At 36.9% G+C, this 22,889-nt stretch overlaps 1 protein-coding gene across 1 annotated transcript in view; it reads right to left on the bottom strand.

Moving 5' to 3' along the window:
• Ntng1 (netrin G1) overlaps positions 1-22,889 on the bottom strand; it is a 329,941-nt gene that overhangs the window by 26,005 nt on the left and 281,047 nt on the right. Inside the window, exons 8-9 of the mRNA XM_033758073.1 lie at positions 20,441-20,608; positions 15,787-15,921 (exon numbers count right to left, since the gene is read on the bottom strand). Of these exons, the coding sequence (XP_033613964.1) occupies positions 15,787-15,921; positions 20,441-20,608 (303 nt within the window). The remainder of the gene's footprint in view (positions 1-15,786; positions 15,922-20,440; positions 20,609-22,889) is intronic.

Genomic DNA, 22,889 nt, shown 5'->3' with positions numbered 1-22,889 from the left:
TTTTTTACATCCAGCCTATTTCCCTGCATGGTATCCATTTTTTCCCTTTATTAAAGTCATGGCAGTTTGAACATAAAGACACAGTCAGCAGGAAAATCTTAAGTACATTGGAGGGGAAAAGAAATAGACTTATTCTGGGCTGAATAACTCCCCTGAGGGGCTTTGGTCATGAACTCCAGTGATGTTTTCAAACACACTCTTCAGTGAGTAATGATATTCTTGTAGCTGGAAACTAGGAACATGCTGAGGGGAAGAAAAGATCCCCAGTGATCTCCTGTCTTCTCTTGAAAGGAAATGTGTTCTCAGTGTCCTTTTTGCCTATCAGTTTCTGGATGAAGTTTTGGACAGAAAAACTATACTCTAAAAGAACATTATTTTCTGTACTGATGTTAAATTTGGAGCTCAGAACAGGTAGTGATTTGCCTTCCTCACTAAAAAAATAACAGGCTACCTTTACCTTCTAATTTATTAACAAATGAAGTTGACCTTATTCTTTTGCACACTAGTAAAAGTCTAATTTGAGGGCCGGGGATTTAGCTCAGTGGTTCTGTTGCCTCCCTTGCAAGGGCAAGGTCCTAGTTCAATTTCTGATACCACCCCCCCAAAACAAAAACAAAAACAAAAAGTCTAATTTGAAATTGGACACATTAGAACCTGGGAGCTCTTTCTTGAACTGTACAAAAGGATGGTGCTGGCCATTGGTTTGGTATACTAAGTTAGGGTCGAGGAAATGAGCCACAAGGAATAGAATCGTAATGCTCTTAGTCAGAGAACACAGAGGGAAAGATTGAAAAATCCAGAGCAAGGCTAGGGATCTCGGGTATTACGCAAAATTTAGTCACCTCTGTGGGACCAGGAGAGCCAACCAGAGATGTCAGGTATTTCCTGTGTCTAACAAAGACATTCAATTTACACTCCTCACTGAATTTCAGAACTCTAAGGATTCTCTTTTAACGGCTTTGTCCACTAGCTTTGAGTTTCTATATTCCTCTGATGGACACTCATAATTACTTCTACAAGCACTGCTTAAAACCCAACATTTATGACTGGGATCTCCATTTATAGGTTGAACAACTCTCATTTACATCTGCAAATCCTTCCTGGCTTTTCATCAATGTTATCTACTGACATATGCTTATAGTAGATTAATACCAATAACAGCTATCATTTGTGGAGCTTGCTGAAACAGAAATTGTACTCCGTAGTTTATAAACTTTTCATTTAATTCCTTAAAAGCCTTATGAGGTGTAATCATTTTTTAAGAGAATTAAAACTGTAAGACAGAGAGGTTCTATAATTTTCTCAGTGGCATACTCTTACTAAGGGCCAGGGCTAGGATTTCAACCAGCACATGGAAGACAGTTGCTCAGCTTGAATAGACCTAGAATAGTGTTCAGTTTCTTTGTCCAACCAGAGCCATTAGGAAGTCCTTGCATACTCTAAACAGGAAACTTCTGCTTCCTTTTATGGCTTCATTTGTTTTATTTTGATCACTTTAGGTTAGGTGATTTTGATGGCATGTGCTATGTTAAACTTGTTTTTCATCTTGTGTTGTACCCAGAATGGTACAGGGTCAATAAATGGTTGGGTATTGATTAATGAATCCCCTCACCCATCTTCTGAGTGGTATTATTATACCATTTCTCTCTTGATAGTTCTTCACTCAATATATGTTTGTAATGATGAATACATTCATATCATAACATAAAGTAATGCTCCAAGGTAGTGGGTAGAAGGGCTGCATACTTCAAATGCATGTTAGCCTGTCAAGAAGGCTGACCCCTCGCAGCAAAGCCTGTGGAGGTGTGCAGCTAGTGACAGGCACCTGACACTCTCCTTACAGTTTGGAGATTAACTTTCCTTCTCAATTTTTACATTTCACAGGGACATTGTTAGGGCTGCAGAAATACTCACTTATACTCTGCCTCTCGACATTTTTTGGCTTGCTATGAAAAATTCAGCCTCACTTCAAGGACAGTGTGACATCGGTTAAACTGTTACTTGTACTATTTTTTTTTAATCTGGTTCAGAAATAAACAAAATTATTCATCTTAAAATTGGAGCCTCAATTTGAGTGTCTGTCCAGTACAAGATGAGAAATCTTAACTTGGTTAAAAAAAATAGCTCATAGCATGAACTTGCTAAGAATAGCCAACTAACCCTGTGGAAAGTCTCCTGGGGAATTCTGGAAAAAATGAGGAGCTGAATATATTTCTGACACACAAACCTCCAAGGGGGTCAATAGTCAGCAAACTGAAAATAGTCGAGTATTCAATAGGTCTGATGGCGACTGAAAGGATTGTTACTGTCCAATTGTCACTCCTGAGAAATTGTTTTATGTCTGAGTGGAGAATCTGGTCTCACTGTGGTCTGTTTGGGGTCATATAATTCAAGACCTGTCTGGCAGGCAGTCATTTCAGCATTACAGGTAATTTCCAGGATTTAAGATGACACTGAAATTGATGAATAATTGCTGCTAAGGTTAGGGTAAACTTAGTGGATAAAAGTTTATCTTAAAGGGCTTTATTTTCCTATTTGGAAACTGCAAAACTGAGACATAAATCTTACACAAAATGTTAACTAAAATTTTGTGTTTAGAGGTAGTAGTTAACAACTTAAAATAACCACAAAAAGGACACAATAGCTACTAAATCTGATACATGTTTTTAAGCTTCCACTTTTCGGGAATAAGACATGACTCTCATATCTTTGATTTCATTGTTTCATTTGTTTATGACTTGATTGTTTTTCTAAAGTTGTTAATCAAATCTTCATCATTTTCAATGAAATTGTGAGGGTAGGTACCATCGCTTATAGTTTATTATCTTAGTTTGTGCCCTCACTGTGTGACAGAAACTTGAATAAACATTATAATCCATTGTATTATTTAATTCTCACAGATGGTGAAGTGGATCCAGTTCTTATTTTAATTTTACGTGAGTAAATTGAAGCTTACTGAGCCTCATTTTTTCAGCACTACATGTGCAAGAATAAAAAAATAATCTAGTATTCATTGGTGACCTAAGAATTCAGGCACATTATCAAAGGTTGCGGATATTACATTTTGCTTTATTGTTTATAAAATTCATTGTCAGGCTGGGGATTTAGCTCATTGGAGCCATCGCCTGCCTTACAAGTGCCAGGTCCTGAGACCATAATGTTACTTCTTTAGCTCAAAAATTAAAAAAGAAAAATTAACAAGTATTATTATATCTTAATAATTATATTTACTTTTAAAAACATAATTGAACATATTTTGAAAAAATGGAGGATAAGTATTAACAGGAGTAAACACCTACATATTTTTTTTATATACACTTGTCTTCTCTCTGTCTTAGAAATATTTTATCAAGACAACTAAGCGCTCAAGGAGTTGATTTTAAAATGGTAATTAGGAACCTGATAAAATATATTTCAGAGTAATGCTAATCATGTGTGTCAAGATAACGGAAATTAAGGTGGCTTAAATTTTCAGTTCTTTTCAGAAAAATCAATTATAAAGCAGTTACGCTGCTGACACTGAACAATAAATCCCTGGATTTAGTTAATAAAAAAAGCTGGTACTTTTTGAAGGTTTTTTTTATCCTACAGAAACAACACATACTATTGATTTTTTTGAGAAAGAAGCTGCTGGTTAAATCAAGTGTCTTTAAATCCAGACATATTCTTAATTTTAGCCTGTTAGGGTCAGCAATCACTCACCATCCAGAGAAAACATCTGTACAAAGCAGATCACAGTCTAGGTCTGCAATGTCACGGACACTAGTTGGTTATCCAGACACCTCTGCCTCTAAGTAGGAGTGGCAAACTGGAGCCCAGCCCGCCTCACTTGGGTTTCTGAATATCACAAGGCAATCTGTGGCTGGTTTAAATCTTTCTACACTCAGCCAAAAGGCCGAGAAGCAATGGATTAAATCTTTCTGAGGAAGTATAATTACAAAATTTGTAGCCCTCAATCCTGACTGAATAGTATAATGGCCCGGGGAATTTTGTAGAATACAGATAGATGCCTGGGGTCCACCCAGAGAACCCCACTTAGGTATGCTAGAGTAGGGTCAGAGATAGCTATTCCATTTCAATCTCCATTAACCTTTATATAGTCACTGAGATGTTCGCTGTCTTGTCACTTTCTAGTTTTGGACGATTAGAATCTTTCCCCTTTGTTCTCATAAAAGCAATGACACAAAGGTTAAAGCCAGTGAGAAGGATGTTTTTTCAACATGTTCAGTTCTGCTCATCGCTTTTCAAATGAGCAATTAATAATTCATAGCAATTAACTGAGTTATGAGTTCCTCCCTCAATACGTTTCTAAACATCAATAGATTAAATGGTAATTGCCATCAAATTTTATGTTCCATTTCATGTGCCCAATAAAAGTTTATCTTTGGGAGCTCACTTTGTATTTCCTCTTGATATATTCATAACAAAATGCAATATACTATATTAAAATATTTATTATTAACCTATCAATTATTAACCACTTTTAAATTGTATGGATGAAAGAAAACAAATAGATTACTTGTTTAAGTTTTCATGATTTTCCTTATTTTAATATGATTTGGATTTGTAGTATACACGCCAATAAAAACTGATGCAGTGAGACACTGTATGACCTCCTTCCTTTTATCTGAAGTTTTCCAAGACATATGTTTTACTTGGACTTCCTAGCTACCATTAGTCTATGAGCACAAAATGATAAAAATAAAGACACAAGCATATTAACAAAACACATTGATTTTAGAAGTCGGGTTGCTCTGGGTTAAAGCCCCACCATTATTTAGGCCTCTGCATCTTAAACTTTATTGTACGTCAGAACCTGGAGGTCTCGTTAAAAATCAGATCAGCAGGTCTGTGGTGAAGGCTGAGATTCAGCATTTCGAACAAAATTTCCAGTGATTCTGGAGTTACTGGTGGGAGGATTACACTTGTAAGTTGCTGGGAGGATTTAGCTGACTTATTACCTAGCCTCTTTGAGACTCAGTTCACTCAACTATACACAGAATAAATTATACCATAATAACTGGGTGGACACATGGTAAGCCTTAATAAATAGCGACTTTTCTCATTAATAAGGACAGTTAATCTATTTGTTTTTTGTTTTTTTGTTTTTTTTTTGGTACTGGGAATCAAACTCAGGACCTTGAGGCAGGTGGCAGCACCACTGAGCTAAATCCCTGGCCCATAGAATATCTTTAAAGTTCCATCTCAGAAAATTCTTTTTTTTTTTCATTGAGTTTATTGGTACTTTTTAGGTATACAGTAGAGTTACATTCATCATTGGGATCTTGTACCTGTACGTGATGTATCTTGGTTCTTGTTTTTTCCCCATACCCCTGCCCTTCCTTTACCTCCTCCACCCTTCCCTATTTACAAAGACTTTGTTTGTAGTTTTTCCTTTTCTCATATTTTTTCTTTTCTCTTCCCCTACCCTTCCCAATTCCCCTACTCCTTTAGCCCTTTTCTTCCTATTTCACATTATCAATTATACAATTTGAACCTCATTTATACTTTTAGTTTTTCACACCAGAGAAACTATTTACACATGTGTTTCCTATTTATTTCACTTAGGAGTATGGCCTCACTATGCATCCATTTAACTATAAAGCTCTCTCATTTCTCATTCTTCATGGCTGAGTAGTACTCCATTTTATAGAAAAACCACGTCTTCTTTATCAAGCCTCCATTTGATGGGCAAATTGGGCTGTTTCCAAGTTTTAGGTATTACAAATTGTGCTGTTATAAACATGGGTGCACATATATCACTGTGGTGTGATTCTTTTTTAATTCTTTTGGAAAGATACCCAGAAGATGGATAGCTAGGTCAAATGGAACCTCCAAATCTAGTTTTTTTGAGGTATCTCCATATTGATTTCCCCAGTGGTTGCATCACAACTCAGAAAATACTAATGGTTTGGGTTATTGATCATCAGAAAAGCAGGCTGAAAAAGTAATACTGGAATTTAATTTTCTTAGATTTCAACAAGAGTGAGGTCTGACGAACTTGAGATTCCTTTTGAACTGTTAGCCCTTAGAGGACAGGCACATTTGATTTGTTTTTTGGTGCCACAGTTTAGCATAATTCCTGGTATATACTAGGACTTCAAAATTTGTTAAATGATTGTGTGGGTGAACGAACGAATAAATAAATGAACAAATTATTGAATAAACAATGCATGATTTGGACAAATTTTTTAGAGAGGGGACTTCAAAAGAGTGAGCAAGGTTGTATTTAGGAAGCTCTTTCTATCACCGTGATTAAATTAAATTTAGCAACAAAGATGATATGAAGGACATGGGTTTCCTGTAGAGTGTGATTTGATCTCATTTGTTGTACATGAAGGAATGCATTGGGCATGCTGACTTAATTATGCTTTATTAGATCTTTCTACCAAGTGAAACACAAACCCTTCCATAAGACGCTGGATGTTCTTTAGTAAAATTATTACCTCAAAAATTTGAAGGCCTAATATCTTTAGCTGGAATTCCTCCATACAGTCTCTATATAGCTTAGCATCCTCGCTGCAAATTTAGCAATTTTATTTATTTATTTATTTATTTATGTTTTGGTATCGGGGATTGAACTCAGGTCCTTGTGCTTACAAGGCAGGCGGCAGAACCACTGAGCTAAATCCTCAGCCAGCAATTTTAATTAGAAAGGCCAGTGGTGTGCTATCTTAAGAGGTGCATGATCTTAGATGGGTCCTTTAAAAAGCTGAACCAGCAACATCAGAGAAAAGATAGTGACTATATCCTCTGACTCACATCTTTAATAAAACACCAAGTTATCTTGGAACAAGCCCTCCTGTAAATGCCCAAACTGCATTTTTGTGTTCAAAATCCATGTGAACGATATAAAACGCTCCACATATTGATTTTCATGACAACGAATGCAAATTAACATGTGAACTAAGTAAGTACTTTAGGGTTAACAATACTAATTAAAAAGAGGGCTAAATGTGACTCTTAAAAACAATTACATCAATATTTCATCATTTTTGTAGTGTTTCGACTCCGAGTCACATGCCCGCTTTTTTCAAAAGTTGTAGCTCAGAAAAAGTAACTACAATATGTAATGCTACTCCTATACTTTTTCAGAATGGGGGAACAAATATTGTTAAAAAGCACGTGTTAGCTATTGTTTCCATTTTTAAGGTGAACATTGAGCAGTCTCTGAATGGTCTGGACTGCTCACTCTGAGGGTGAGTCAGACTGAGGGGGGATACACTGGGCAGCCAATCCAACTGCATTGCAATTTATATAACAATGGTCAGCTGGTCTGCATCCGCACAGGTATCTACTCCCTACCTGGGAACAACGGCTAACTGAAGGCTAACCTTCATTTTTGAAAACGGAAAAAGTAGCAAAGACAGGATGAAATGAAAAGCATACATGAATTTAACTAGGGATGGGTCATGAAATTATTCCTGTAGGGAATCCAGAAGGTTCTATGTTTAATAGGTTCAATCACATTGGGACAGGAAGGGTAGAGGTTCACGGAACTGATCTGCCCTTTATTAAAAACAATTACTTGTAATAGTAAAGGAAATGTTAGAAAAACAAAATCTAGATTCTCAACATATTCTGCGGGAATTCTTTTCCTGTGCCCTCTTTGTTGTAGCTTTATATTACTAGAACGCTTAGGAGAGCTTCCCACTTCTCTTCAAGGTGCCAGGTTGTGCCTGCAGAATGCAACACAGTGTTTCCTCACACCAGCACGAGCAGTCCCGCTCGTGTTACGGCCACCCTGACTTCTCTTTCATTACTTGCTGATTCTTAAATTGATGCTAAATTGGCGGGGCTGGCCCTTAGAGCCTTTACATAGTTGGCCTCGACTTATGTCTGTGATCTTGCTCTGGGAATTAAATAGTCAAAGCCTTCATGTTTCTTGTAATCCTAATTTTTTTTTTTAAGGTCAATTAGGGCCTTGCAAATATGAACCAATTACACCAACTCCCTGTGACATCCATGTCAAGATTATAATGAAATGTATTTTTTTTGTGTGATCTTTCCTGACTCCTGCTTCATAGTCTTTCCGTTTTGCTTAATGGCTCCTCTGTTTCCTCATTTTTAACTGCTGGGTGAGTTTGAAATGAATCAAACTATGGTCTGCAGGCCGAATTTAGTCTGCCTCCTGTTTATTGTGGCATATGAACTTAGGATTGTTTCTACATTTTAAAAAAATGATTGAAAGTAGAAGAAGTACATTTCTTGGAATGTGGAGATCATAGAAAATTCAAATTTCTTTGTCCATTAATAATATTTGATCAGAATATAGCCATATTCATGTGACTCATGACAGTGTGGTCTGTGGCTATTTTGTGCTGCAGCAGCAGAGCTGAGTTATGACTGAGGCCGTATGGCTCACAGAGCCGAAAATAGGGACTATCTGGCCCTTTGCAGAAAAAAGTTTGGAATAAATCATCAAAGCTTCTGTCTCCATCTGCAAAGTAAAAATGACAAAATCCCATAAAATGCTACAACAAACATGACCAACAATAAATAATACTAACCATTGCTGTATCACTAATCAGGGTTTTGAGCTGGGGAATCACCCTCTTTAAAAGTGTCAGTTTTGCTGCCTATAAAGTGAGGAAATCTTATGGCTCTTGTGGGAGGGGATAATGCATAAATACTTCTGACGTAGAATAATTCCTATTATTTCTCAGAAATTGGCTGATATGCTAACAGCTCAGATCATTTGTGAGACTTCAGGATCAGAGTTTTAACCAGGAAGAAGCTTTAGAGCCCAAGCCTGGTCAGGATTTTATAGAAGGTTCATGCTTAATTAAGGTTAAACACTCATTCCTTAGGGAGATGGTACTGGTCCCTCAGAACGAAGACTCTTGGCTCCAGATCTAAGGTTCATTTTCTTCTTTCTATGTTGCTCCCTAGAATTTAGTTATCAGGAACTTCCTATCATGATCTATCCCTGACTGCTTTATTCCAAAATCCTGTTCTGATAGGTGCTGGAAAATGATCCTCTACCTCCGTGAAAATTTTCTTGTACAAGTTTCACAGAGGTTGGCTGTCTAGCACTGAACTGATTTTCACACTTAGATGTTGTCTTTCTATATACAGTTTTACAAGATTTTTATATTCATCTTCACACATACAAATTCACACATATGGTCACTGGTGTGTAAAGAATGGCTAAAGGTGAAATCCTATGTATATTCTTTCTAAAGAAAGAGCTTCGAATACTGTATTTCTCCTTGGCCTCCTGACCATATTGTCAGATAGGACCAGGCTGCTTCATTCAAACTAGGGTACTAGTGGAAGAAATTTTGCCTGCAGCTTTCCATGAGCTTTGGCATTCTACACAGTCTTCACAGTTGAGCTTGGATAATTCTCAATATTCTCTTCAAATAAAGCGGGACATTTACATGGATTGCCAAGTAAATATGGCCAGTGCCCTCTGGATTAGAGCCGAGAGACATCTCTGGTACAGGAAGAGCACAGGCGAGCTCAGAGCGGACTGGCGTGTAAGCCTCGGAATGCTGGGAGGTGCTGGAATTGCTCTCTAGTCGGTGCACTATCTGTATTCATTTTATGTTGAGCTTCAGCAATTCGTGAGCTGTAGGGTTTGAATGCATTTGGGATATGATTGTACCATGGAAGGCACCCTGAATCACTCACTCCTGCCAAGCCAGCAATGTCAGTTTTGGCCTCTTCTGGTTTCTCTGAATGGAGCTTTTAGTATGTGGAGAGTTCCAGTACTTCCTACAGCGTAAGCCCAGATACCTTATTCTTCCACTCACAGGTGGCACCAGGTCCCTGACATATTAGAGATCAGGGGACTTCTAATAACCCCAAATTAAAGTTCAGAATCAAGGAAAAATTGTAAAAAATAAAATCTGCAGGATCAAGGGAAAATAAAATCTGCAATTGGAAAGGAACGGCATCACTGTGTGGTGTGGCATCTTTCTCCTGAATCCAGAAATTTCACCGGTGGAGCAACCCAGGGGTTGGGTCTTCCAGTTGGCAAAATGAGTCTTTTCCTCTAAGAAGACTACCTAGCTTATTTGTAATGCCAACACATTGTCACTTCTTGTCTTCTGTTTTCTTAACATTTTCTTCCTTCAATTATCTATGGGAGGCTTTGGCTGGCTGTGTTCAAATATCACTGCTTTCCTACACCAGGAGCTCTATGGCAGGAACATCAAAGGCCCTCACTGATATTTCTCATTCATCCTTGTTGTATATGCGGTGCTCAGCGAAAGAACTAATACTGGTGCTTAAATTGCTAGCAAAGAAATTAAAAGCTTGCATTCAATGATGCTATTCATTTTATTGATGAGATCAGTGCTTAGTGGTAAAGATAAAAGAGCTAAATGGCTAAAATCATATGTCTGGGACTCCGAATGCTCCAAAGCATCACAGACACATGCTTCTTTAAGAGACATGCTGCCTGTCAATGGACTCAACATGTGAGGTGAGCAGGTGTAATGTGAACTGGACATTTTAACCTAACATTGCAAAGTGGAAGAGACAGCAACCAGAGGCAATTGAAAAATTACAAGTTAGGTGCAAGGTATTTGTCCAGGAAGGTATAATCTTCATCGCACAGAAGCAATTGGAAACATCGCTTTATTATCTTCGTGATCACAAGTTGTCAGGCCAGAGAAAGTTAATCTCATATTTTAAAAAAAGGAAGGGGATCAAGAGATGGATACAAGGAGGAAAGAGGGAAGAGAAAGGAGATGAAAATAGGAATTAAGATGTACATGTACCAACTTTTCACAAGGAATGTAAACATTATATACCACAAACATGTATTATAAAGAAAATGATATGAAAGAAAAAAAAACAAATACAAACAAAAATAAGAAGAAAGACAAAGAAAATGACTCATCCTGAACTGTAGTAACAGAGATCTGTGATGAAAAACAATCTCTGATGTAAAGGTACAAGATCTCAATGATGAATGTAACTGTACTGTATACCTAAAATGTACCAATAAACTCAATGAGAGAGAGAGAGAGAGAGAGAGAGAGAGAGAGAGAGAGAAGAAAAACATTCTTTGGAATAAATAGAGTCATATGGCTTTAGTATCTGAATTTGGCAGATGGGTAGTGATAAGCATGAGAGTCTGCTATCAGTGGGTAAAGAGCTATTAAAGTATAGAAGATTTTTCTAATAATCCCAAACTGTATCAACTAACAAAAACTGAGTTAGGCACTCCCAAAGCACCTTTCCTTAGCTCTATGGACTTGTGTTAAACTTAGAGTTGGAAAACTGAAGAGATCTCAGAGGGCTTTTCACTGGACTTTTCATTTAAGCCAAAACTCTTCAGAAACATCACTGACAGGAGCCCATGCAGATTCTGTTTGAACTCATTATTACTCCATACACCCCACACTGTATTCTCCAACAGCTAGAAGAAAGGGATCTTTTAGGGACAGACTTTCATCTTTCTTCTTGAACCAACTGATCTACCTGATATAACATAGCTCTCAAAATACCAGCTGACATCTTCAAGATACCCAAGCATATGTTTACCAAACACCTCCAACTCTTTTACATGAAAACACCTGCATCGAGGAGAGAAGCCACCTGCATCAATATCCTCTACATTTAACATGTTTCAAAGGGCAAGACTTGATGTGGGCTGCTCAGGGCATGCTTCACTGGGATTAGAAACTCCTCGCTCTTTTTCATCCTGAAATTATTTTGGCTTGTCACTCATGCAAAATTGTCACTCTGAATTAAACTTGGGTGTTATCTAACAGTTCTGTGTCTTTGTCATTTGAGCCTCTGTTCATGTACCTCTCTGTATTTTTGCCATTCTTTTTAGAAGAAATTTGCAGCAGAGACCAGAGCATAGTAGTGACTAAATCAATGCTTATCAGAATCTCAAAAATTTGACTGTTGATATTGGCCTCTACAGTATCCATGAGTGATTTTCTTTTTCATTTCTTTTCTTTCTTTTTTTTTTTTTTTTTTTTTTGTACAGAGGATTAAACTCAGGACCTTGTGCTTATGAGGCAGGTGCAGTGCCACTGAGCTAAATCCCCAGCCCCCATGACTGATTTTCTTAGATCAATTGACTAATTTATTTATTTATTTATTTTTGGTGAAGAAATTCTCACCAATTTTAGTAGAATGATTCTCTTAGTAGGTATCTTGATATTTTAATTCCTTTATTTTGGAAGAATATAGAACATTTATATAGTTTTCAGTTGAATAATGTGTCCCCCCAAGTGCTTGTCTTTGAAAGTGCCATTTTTATAAGGTCTTTGGTTTGCCTGAAAAATACTTTACTGTCATACCTTCTAATTCATACCTCAAATCTACTTCTTGACCTATGTCTCTCATTTTTAATGTTATTATGTATTTCCAAAGAGTACATTTCACCCTTGTATATCATTATTCCAGGCAAGTATTTATCCCTGCCATTAAAAGTTGATGCTCTAGATATTATTGTAGCATATAGTATAAAATGGTTCCTCAGAATATAATACAAATTCTCCTTCCTAGAACCTGTTATCTTTTGAGGCAAAGAGACTCTACCCATGTGGCTAGATTAAAGACCTTGTGATGCACAGATTACCCTAAATTATCTGTGTAGGATTTAGAAGTGGAGATGTTGGGGTGTAGCTCAGCAGTGGAACATTTGCCCAGCATATGTGAGGCCCTGGGCTCAATCCCAGCACCCCACAAAAAATAGACACCCTTTCCTAGTTGTAGTCAGAGAAAGATGTGATATGGTGATGGAGTAAAGGCACAAAGAGGTGGAAAGTTACTGGTTTTGAAGAGGGAAGGAGAGGGGGTGTAAGCAAACGAATGCAAGGAGACCTCTAGATGTTAGCAAAGGCAGGAAAACAGATGCTCCCCTACAGCCACACAGAGGTCCTGTAGTGTGACCCTTACTGACATCTCAGTACTGAACTGTAACACATATGCGGTGCTTAAAGCCAACAAATTTTTGGTAACTTGTTATAGGAGTAGTAGAAATTGAATATAGTTATTGTATATTTTTAGCAAAGTAATGTATCTAAGCCATAGAGTTTTATTCCCCAAATTTTCTCTTATCTGACACCTGAAAATAACCTTTTTTTAAAAAAAAAATTGTGAGTGTGTTTGTATGCTTTCTACAGTATCTACGGTATCTTGTCTGTAAGTTGTGTCATGGCATTTTCCAGATACTTCTTTTAATTACAAATTAAAAATTTCATTGATGAGGCCATTGAGCCTCCTCTTAAGCTTGTTTCCTGTTCTTGGCAATCTCTGTCTTTATCCTTCCCAAGAGCGCATATCACGATAGGGAAGGACATGGCATAGCAACCCAATCTCAGTCTCCGAGCTTCGTGTGTTTAGTTCTTCATATCCTATAGCTCTTTTCCAAAAGCGTATTTAATATACCATCAAATTTTTAAAGTTTGATCCAAATATGCAGACTATGAGTTCTTCTAAAAATGCCACTAATGTTCACATTAGTTTGGTTGACAAAGTAGCAATCAGTGGCTATCACAAACAATGCAAGCGTGTGCGGTGTATGTATCCTCGAGGAAGACAAAATATCTTCTCATCAGTCTCATTCACTCAACATATGGCTCTTTCTGACCTAGCAAATCAAAAATTCAAAATACTATGTACAATCTTTTGGTAGCAAAGGTTAACCCTTCATGTTTTATGGGAAGCATTTAGTGCTACTTTCTCTTTAGAAGGTTCAGTTTTATTCTCTGGAACTTGGCTATTGCCTCTTCTCTGATTTCTAAACGGTCTTTTTTATATTATTAATTCTCTTACTTAATGTCTCATTCTTCTTTGGAGAATCTCAACACTGATTTTGATCTGACAGACCTCCTTGAAACTTTTTTTTAATTCTGTTTTCTTTCATGGGGTATTTGTTCTGTGCAGTTTAAAGACCATTCATCCTGGCAGTTTTCAGGTGTTTCCCTTGTTTGTTCAGAGAGACCAGCTTATATTTATGAGGCATAGGATTGGTGATCATACAGGAAGAAAGCTCACTGATGAGCCCAGAGTTCTTTACTTTCCACAGCTGAAGCCACACAATGAGTTTTCAGGTCATTTTTGCCTCAAACTCTTTGTCTCTAATCAAGGGGCTTTTTAGAATCCTGTGGTTCTACAGTTTTATAACACCAAAGAAGGCCTCTTTTGCTGCAAGTTCTGCACTAATACATATTATAAAATAAGTGTTTTTGACATGGGTTCTTGCAACATTCTGTTAATAATTTTCCCAATTACCATATATGTTAGGTTCTTTTGTTATCCTTGTTTTCACAAGAGAAACTAGGTGTAGAGAGTCCAAGTAATTTCCTCCAACTCTTGCAGGTACTAAGGAATGGAGACAGGATTCAAACCCAGGTCTGTATGATCCCAGAGCCCATTCAAATGGTGTACTCACTTTGTAGGCTATGGTGTTAGTACTTGTATCACTTTTGGACTGCAGTTCTCTGTGGCTTTCTTTGCAAGTTCACTCAGGGCACTGGAGCCCGGTTCTGGAATTTTCAGGCTTTCCCTGAAATCTACTATGGTCCCTTTTTTTTTTTTTTTTTTTTACTATGGTTCCTCTTTAGTAGCATTTACCTAAATATTTGCTTATTCCCAGCACATCACTTCCCATGTCACTTTAATCCCACTCTACCACTGCTTTTCTTCTTGATGTTGGTTGGTTGTTTTCAGGTTAATATTCTCTGCCACTAATGTGGCCAACTCAAGGATGGATTCAACTCAGGGAAAGCACAAGTGTGTATTGGAGGGAAGAGGGAAGAAAGGAGAGAGATATTCTGTATATATAAAACACACGTCTGCTCCCAAAGATCATGAAAAAGTGGAGGCTGTATCTTTAATAATTTTGATATAAATTGTATTGAAGTTATAATTTTTATGTGTTTGGGTTAAATAGAGTAAGTTGTTAAAGTATGTTTCTCTGGTTTCTTTTTACTTTTTAACTTGGATAAAGACACACCAAAAATTACACATGTAGCCTGCATAATTATCTACTGGTATGCTCTACTATACAGAATATGACTTGTAGTTATTTAATATTATGAGTTATCTATGTATAGGTGGAATAGAAAGTTAGTGCAGAATTTTTAAAAAGCAGAAAAGATTACAGGTGACAGGAGACAGTTTCTCCTTGGATTTTAAAATTTCTGTTCCATGTACACACTGACGTGCTACCTCCCTTGACAAGCTTTTTAGAAGACCTGATAATCTCCAGAGAAATGAAGCTGCCCCAGATGGCAGCTGTCTAAGCATTTGTACATAGTGCCTAAAGTGAAAGGCTTAAAATCAGTATTGATTTTTGTCATTTATTTTATCTTGGCATTTAAATATCCATTAGATTTATTACCTTCAGATTTTTGGTTAAGATTCAGTGATGGGTACAATAGCAAATGTAGTAATAAGTTATGTAGATATCACTGAATTTATGAACTCTGGAGCTCCAGGGTAGCTTTCAGTTCAAGAAATATATTAACCACATACATATCACCCTTCATGTTGTGGTGAAGATTTCCAGGCTGTGTTCCTGTGGCGCCACTTAATTTATGGTCTGACCAGGTACATGGATCTCCATATAATATTTCAATATAAGCTGTGCCACCAGCCACAGAAAACTGAGATGAGCTTCAAAGGAGCCAGCTGGAGAGCTGATAGAGTTGCTCTCTTCTATGTAGGCTAGGGCACTAAGTAGCCTTTAAAGCTTGTGGGTGATTTGGGCCTTTTTCTGCTCTGAAAAGCTGCACTCACGGCACTGGCCTACACAAGCAAAATCAGCCATGCTGCAACAGGCAGAGGGCAGCTCCCAGAGTTACTTACGTTGACAGCCGTAGTGCCAGGAATTTCCCGGCAGACACTCATCACACTTAGGCCCTGTCGTTCCAGTCTTACACTCACAAAATCCTGAGCCATTACAACGATCATGGATTGAGCCCAAAGGGTTACAATAACACTCTGTAGAAACAAGACAACACACAGGCTGGAGACAAGTCCACATGGTTTACAAGTTATCAACACAGGAGCATCACTTACTTAAATACGTCACTTACTTAAAGAAAAGATGTCTGTTAATGAAATGCTTTGGCAAATATGTCTGTTTCAGGACCATTTGTTTATTTGCTCAGCCTTCCACCATATTGTTTTTATGATGTGGTAGGAAATCAACTGAAAACTTCCATGGAAATATGACATCATGCTTTTCACTGGCAATAGATCATAACGGAGATTCCATTTGCTAGGTCATTTTTAGATGGCTTACTGAACACCATGAGAAGTTTGTATTTCAAGGATAAATCAATACACCATCAGTGTAAAATCTGTTTTAAATTATTCAAATGGGCTTATCTGTTAAACTCAATATCTGAGAACTGCTGAACATTTTAAAATTGCAATATGAATGCACTTTGCTGATTCAAAGATAGTTTTGCTTTATGATTTGAGATGGTGCCTTAACTTATTTATGTACATACTGTTTCATGATGATCCCTTAGATATTGAACTGCTAGGCCAGGTAATACGGCTTTATGCAGCCTACATTAACAATTGTGAAAGAAAATATGTTTTGTAATCCTAAATAAATTTCAACATAGATATAATTCGAGATGCTTATTTTACATTATAATGTCTGCTTGGCAGGATGGTAAAACTTGGCAAAATAAAAAGTAAGCGGACTATTTTCTTGCTTCCTTACACATTCTTATATAGGGTATTTTCACTTCTGAAGCTCTATTGTTTTTAAACCTTACACTGGAAGTGAGAGTTCCTTAGGCTTCCATTAGCTGGAAGAGAAGTACAGGTAGTTTGCAGTTTACAGCATGTGTGAGCTGAATTTCCATTCCTCATTACCCATTGTGTAATCTCTGGTAGTACAATATGTCTCTCATCTTTCAATTTCTGTTGTAAAATGAGCCCATTAAGAGCTTCTCATGCTAAAACCCATTAAAAAAAAATCACCTGTCCAACCAACCAATCAACCAACTGAAGTCCTAAGAATTTTAGTTTGATATAATCAAGTTTAATTCTTTAAGATTAACAGTGGCGATTCAAGCTTTATCATTACAAAGGGACACAGGAGTTTTTTGCTCTAACTTCATATTTTAGAGGCCAATTAGATAATTTCTTTAAATGCGGTCTAATACCTTAAAACTGGATTTACTTCAGGGTAAGTAAATTTTGTTTTTTAGGTAAATTTTTAACAACAATATTTTTACAAAACAAATATTATAAGACTAACAGTGATATCTATATGTCTAAATAAATAAATTCTAAAATCTTCCCTCTTTGCCTGACTAGGTTTATATTTAATAACTGAGGTTTTATTTTAAGTGACATTATCTATTCTAATGGATATGTGTACATAGCTGTTTTAAATTATATATATATATATATATTTAAATATATTCTAAAATGGCAATTTTGTTCTTTTTTTAGTGTTTGTAATATTCATATATAAGTGTGTACCTAGACCAAAACAGTAAATGTTACTATTTAAAGTGTGTAAGTTTACAGTGAATCACCAACATATGTAAAGCAGTTAGCAGAATTACATCTGGCCAACATGAGTTCACATACAGTTTTAGTTAATTAGCCATAACAATTAATTAATATAGAGCTTTAAATGCATAAATGTAAACAAAGTAAAAACACATACAAGAGCGTGGAACATCTATAAACCATAGTGCATCTCATGGTTTATCCTAGGAAAAGTTGAAAAGTGTAATGTTATTCAAACAGTCACAGAAACAAATGACAAGGAGAGATGGGATTTTACCCTCTACCTTACAAATATTTTAATTTTTCAAAAATATCATCTACAGAGCTATATTTAATGGTGGATGTGAGGGTAATGGGAATAGTCTTGGATGATCATATTTTATTCCATGAAACTATGAAGAATGTACAGAACTGGCTAGATTACAACACAACATGAAATGCTTTTGCTGAGCTTGATTAAAAAAGTTACACTAAAACTGATTTATAGATATTAAAATTGTCTTGTTCTACATAAGGTACTTCTGATTACCTGATCTTCGGTTTCAAGGAGAATTAAAAATAATACATCAAAACCTTGAGATATGTTTAGCACCAACTGCTGAGCCTGTGTTTCATTCAGATGCAAAGCTTGTTAACTGTGATTATTAATAATGATTACCCAAGGTCACAAACTATGTGTCCTCTAGCTTCCTGCTTAACGCTCAAGTTTATATGAAACAGAAGCATGCAAGGCTGTCGTCTTCATGTAATTTTTGCGTCATCACAAGGTAATTACATGCGTCTTTGGAGACATGGCTGTGTCTGGAATTGGTATAAAAAATGTGTAAATTCACCAGGAATCACAAAGCCTCAATCACAGTGCCAACATAGACTAGCCAGCTGCATTTTATATTTGCCACAATATAAAATGACACAAGTAATTCAAAACATCTATTTGAACAGTCTACATTTTTCAAAGGTATGAGCTGTTCCCTTACAGGCAGCATGGAAATTTTAATTGCCAGTTGTTAAGGACTTGGCAAGGTACACTTAAAATTTTTTTAATGTAGACAAGAGTTAGATGAAGTTCAAAGTTTCCCAGACTACTGACTAATTCCGTGAAAATGAGTCAGGTAAATACCCATTCATTTTTATTAGTGCTTTCTAGAAAAAGAGATATTAAAATTAACTCTCAATTCCTTACTGCATATCCTTTCAAATTCAATACTCAATTTTTCCTTTAAAGTCTTTTCCTTGATTCATTTAAAATATTAACTATTGTAAAACAATTTAATCCGATGTATTTTGTAAAAATGAGCCAGCCTTATTCTTGTGTTCCTATTTATCATTTCTGCTGTTTTCTTATTTATAGCACAATGTCTAAATATTTTTACAAATGCCATTCAGTTGAATATATCCTACATTCAAAATTCAGACATACACGTCTTCTGGTTTTTATTAATATCCTCAAATCTTTGCAACCCATGTGTTATAAAAGCAATTGAGTTTCTATTCACAAGCTCGTATTGGAACTGCTGCTGTCATTCAAAAGCATGATATAAGTAAAAGCTGACATGCTTAACTTTGCTATGCACATCACAGTGGTTAGGAGAGAGTGTCAGTCTTTGAAATCAGGAAGCTCTTGCTAGCACTGTATGATTTGGGTCTGTGGGCCTCATTTTTCTCCAGTAGCAAACAGGAGAGATTATGAGTGGAATACTTACCCTACTGTTTTGCTAGTGAGGATTAAGGTAAGTTTGCAGGTCAATTCACAGTTGAGCAAGTGTTTCCTGTGTGTTCCACCTGATCAGATGACTTACCTAAAGCATACAGCTACTAAATAGCAAACTGGGACTTGAACCCAGCTCTCCAGTTTTAAGTCCAGTACTTTCTCCACTAATTCACAAATATTAAATAGGAGGATCTTGGAAAAATAGAAAATACTGTAGACATTAATAGTATTATGTATACTTGGCCTAATTTAATTCAAAGAAAAATCACACAACTATTTTATGTGACAGTTGGCAAGACTCTACATGACCCTGACTAGCCAATTAGAAAGCAATAATTCCAGAAATGCAGGTGGATTGCATTTTCTGATGAAAAGATCACCTGTCATTTCCATTTTATATATTACATTTAATTTAGTTCCTAAATGAAAAATTCTACCTCTAAAATTGCTTATTTGTATAGCTAACTACTAATGGGGTAACAGATTCAGCATTTCAGATATATACACTTCTTCAAAGTAAGTTATGGTGTGAAATTCCATTTATTGTTTCTTATTTTTCCATCAGCCTCCCTTTCTTAAAGACAGGTCCCACTCTGCAAAAGATAGGAGACTTTGGGTGAGAAGGGCGCCTGCTTTCTCTCCAGGAGCAGTAGTCATTTTGGGAGAGCAGCAGAAAGTGCTGAAGAGGCCACCAATTTGGAAGATAAGAGAATTAGTTAAGAGAGATGCCTTTTTGGGGGGTTAGAGGAAAATGTTATGAATGAAATTTCACTGCCATGGATGGAAAAGTCAGGCAACTTCTACATTACCAATTGCCAGTAGCTTTCACTTCTAAGTGGCAACATTTAAAATCTACTAATCCTTGCTGATCCCCAATTATATGCATGATCTAGTACCCCAAATTTTCATATCTATATTAAAACTGTATAATGAATTTCCTTTTTTAAGGTTGGCCATAAAAATCAAGTCAAAATTACCAGGTTTTATGATTTCATGCAAGAAAAAGTGAGAAAAGGAAAATCTTCATTTTCTAAACACGATTTCTCTGATCGTTATCTTTAAGGCAATAACATAAGGATTCACAATGTAGCCCCCTCCCCCATTATTATTTCAAGCAGTATAAGTGAATTTAAATCTACCATAAGGATATCTGCCCCCTGGAGAAAACTCTGACTCAGCGGTGTTGCAAATCATCAGCCTCTCCACCTTAGATAGCTCCCCATAGCTAAAAAGGCACAGAACAAAAGCTGAAATTATAATGGAACTGACCTATGCATACATTCTCATCGTCCAGTTGTGCAGAAGCATTTCTGAAGTAGCCCAGCCTGCATAACTCACAGTGCTGCCCTCTAGTGTTGTGTTTACAGCTCACGCAAATGACTGTATTTAGCAGATCGATATAACTGCATCGATTGGAGTGGCCGAAGCATTCACAGTCTTGCAAGGAAGAACAGAAATGTATACAAAGTGTATACAGCAGCAGAGTAATAGCACACTACATGCTTGGATAAAACGAGGAATGGAGAAAAGGTGGAATGGCATCACATATATGTGAATCAGCATGACACATGGCGGCAACAGTTGGCTGCGACTGGCATGGAAGTGGCATCTGTTTCAAGCAGGATACAAAGGTCGGACATTCAGAACATGACTGAAGATTGTTAATTTTTGGCAGACAAGATGAACAGAAGCATTTGCAGGTGTACACCTTTTAAAATTTGAGAAAGCTTGGTTTCCATTGATGCAAAAGTCTAATTTTTGCACAAGGAAAACTTTACTGTTTTGCACATTTCTCCCTTTTCTCGTCATATTTGCAGTCTTTAAAAAGGGGAGCGAAGCATATGAGCATTGAGGGTCTGAATCTGCCACTCTCCCATGGTACCTTTGTCTCACTATTGTTTATGCAAGACAGTAACTCAGTCAAGATTTCATAGAAATCGTGGCAAATTTAATAGGGATCCAGACAATCACAATTCTATATCTCGATTTTCCCCAGTGACTACACAATGCTTTATTTTGTTTTTCCCCACTGCTAAGAGGAGAAGATGGCTTTCTTATGCCTTTCTTCAGGTCAAATGTGTAAGAGACAACAATGGACAGATTATTTATATGAAAAAAGTACACTTAAGATTTCCTTTTTCTTTTAAATTTCAGGCTACAAAAGGGGTAAGGCGGCTACTACACCTCCCGATTTCTCTTCCGTTTTCTTTCTGAAATGTGAGAGATGCCTCTGGGGTTTAGTAGTGACGGTGGTAAGAATCAGACAGGGGGATGAAGAATAGTATGATGCAGCTGGGAGAATGGAGGGTGACTAGATCTCCTCTCTAGCAGCTCAACCAAAGAAAGAAGTTGTTAATCTAATTCAATATATTTTTTAAACAGAAATGCCAAAGAAATAATTATCAAACCAATAGAAAAAAGTAAGGAACAGTGAGGCAGGAAATCTGTTGCATCATGCCAAAATATGGGGATAGGCTGAGTTAGAAATTTATAAGGAAGAACAACCAAATTGTGTTAGCTGTAAATGTTCTTCTGATTAGTATCTAGCTTTTATTTTATTCTGCGAAAAAGCCAAACAGTCAACATTTGAACCCATTCATTCATCCATTCATTCAGCATTTTGTTATCTCTGTTATGTACTAGAAACCATGCTGGATGCTGAATTACTCCTTGGCTTACATATAAATTTTAAGAATACCAAGTTTTTATAATCACAGTAAAGACTGGTGTTAGCAGATAAAAAAGAATAAGAAAAGGTGACTAGCGCTAAGAATTCTTCTTAGGAATATAGTACCACTTATTAGAACAGTATGGATTCATCTATTAGAGAGCTGGTTACTTGAACAGATTGCTAAGGTCATGGTCCTGAGGGAATGAAATCTGACGTGGAGAAGAGCAGAGGAGCGCGGTGCGGATGGTGAAGTGCACCAAATACAGTTGCTTAAAAAGGAAGCAAGAGGATGGGGGGATCCTGAGGACAAGCCACTGCTTCTATATGAGGTCTGCTCTACATATGAGCAGGAAGTAGGGTTGGGGGTGGGGTAGAGAAGAGCTAGAGAGTGGAGGAGAATGTAAGGCGAAGGAGGCTTTGGACTTCAATGCAGGAGATGGGGTAAGAAACTCAATCCAGTCATTAAGGCATGCCAAGCAAATAATAACACCACCGATAAAATAGTCACAGATTACGGTAGTAAATTACCTTAGAAACAAGCTTTCACCCAATTCAGGATCCATGCCTGAGTTACACCCTGTTCATACTGGCATCTCTGATTCCCTAGGATACAAGAAAGGCTTCTAGAGCTTTTCTTGGCTGAGACTTTGAAACGAGCTGGCTCGAAGCCTCCCTGGAGCACTGGGTGCAGGTTTCAAACCTAATGCTTCCTAAGGACTTCTTTGGCACTACCTGAGTGATTCCTTGGGAGAGAACAATGTCAGCATATTCACAGGGCCTCCGTCCTTGTCCCTGGGGAGAGGCCCCTGGTTGGTTTTCTTCAGGAGCCACATCCTAGGATAGATCTTGGAGCACTCAATTTAGTTAATACAGCTTTTTTTCAAAAGCATCTTTTATGGGCAAGTATTCATTTTAGGTCTTTCTGGAACTACCCAGGAGCTTAATTAATGGGTAAGACAAACACATACTCAGAAAACTAGGACTTAAAATAGTTTGTACTATTAAAATATTAAAATAGTGACACAAATGTGGAAGATGAAATTAATT

This window comes from Fukomys damarensis, unplaced genomic scaffold (assembly GCF_012274545.1).
Source record: "Fukomys damarensis isolate Sample0158 unplaced genomic scaffold, DMR_v1.0_HiC HiC_scaffold_33, whole genome shotgun sequence".
In the NCBI taxonomy this organism is placed as follows: Eukaryota; Metazoa; Chordata; class Mammalia; order Rodentia; family Bathyergidae; genus Fukomys; species Fukomys damarensis.
Note: the sequence above shows the minus strand (reverse complement) of the source record. Positions and strands in the feature narration are given on the sequence as shown.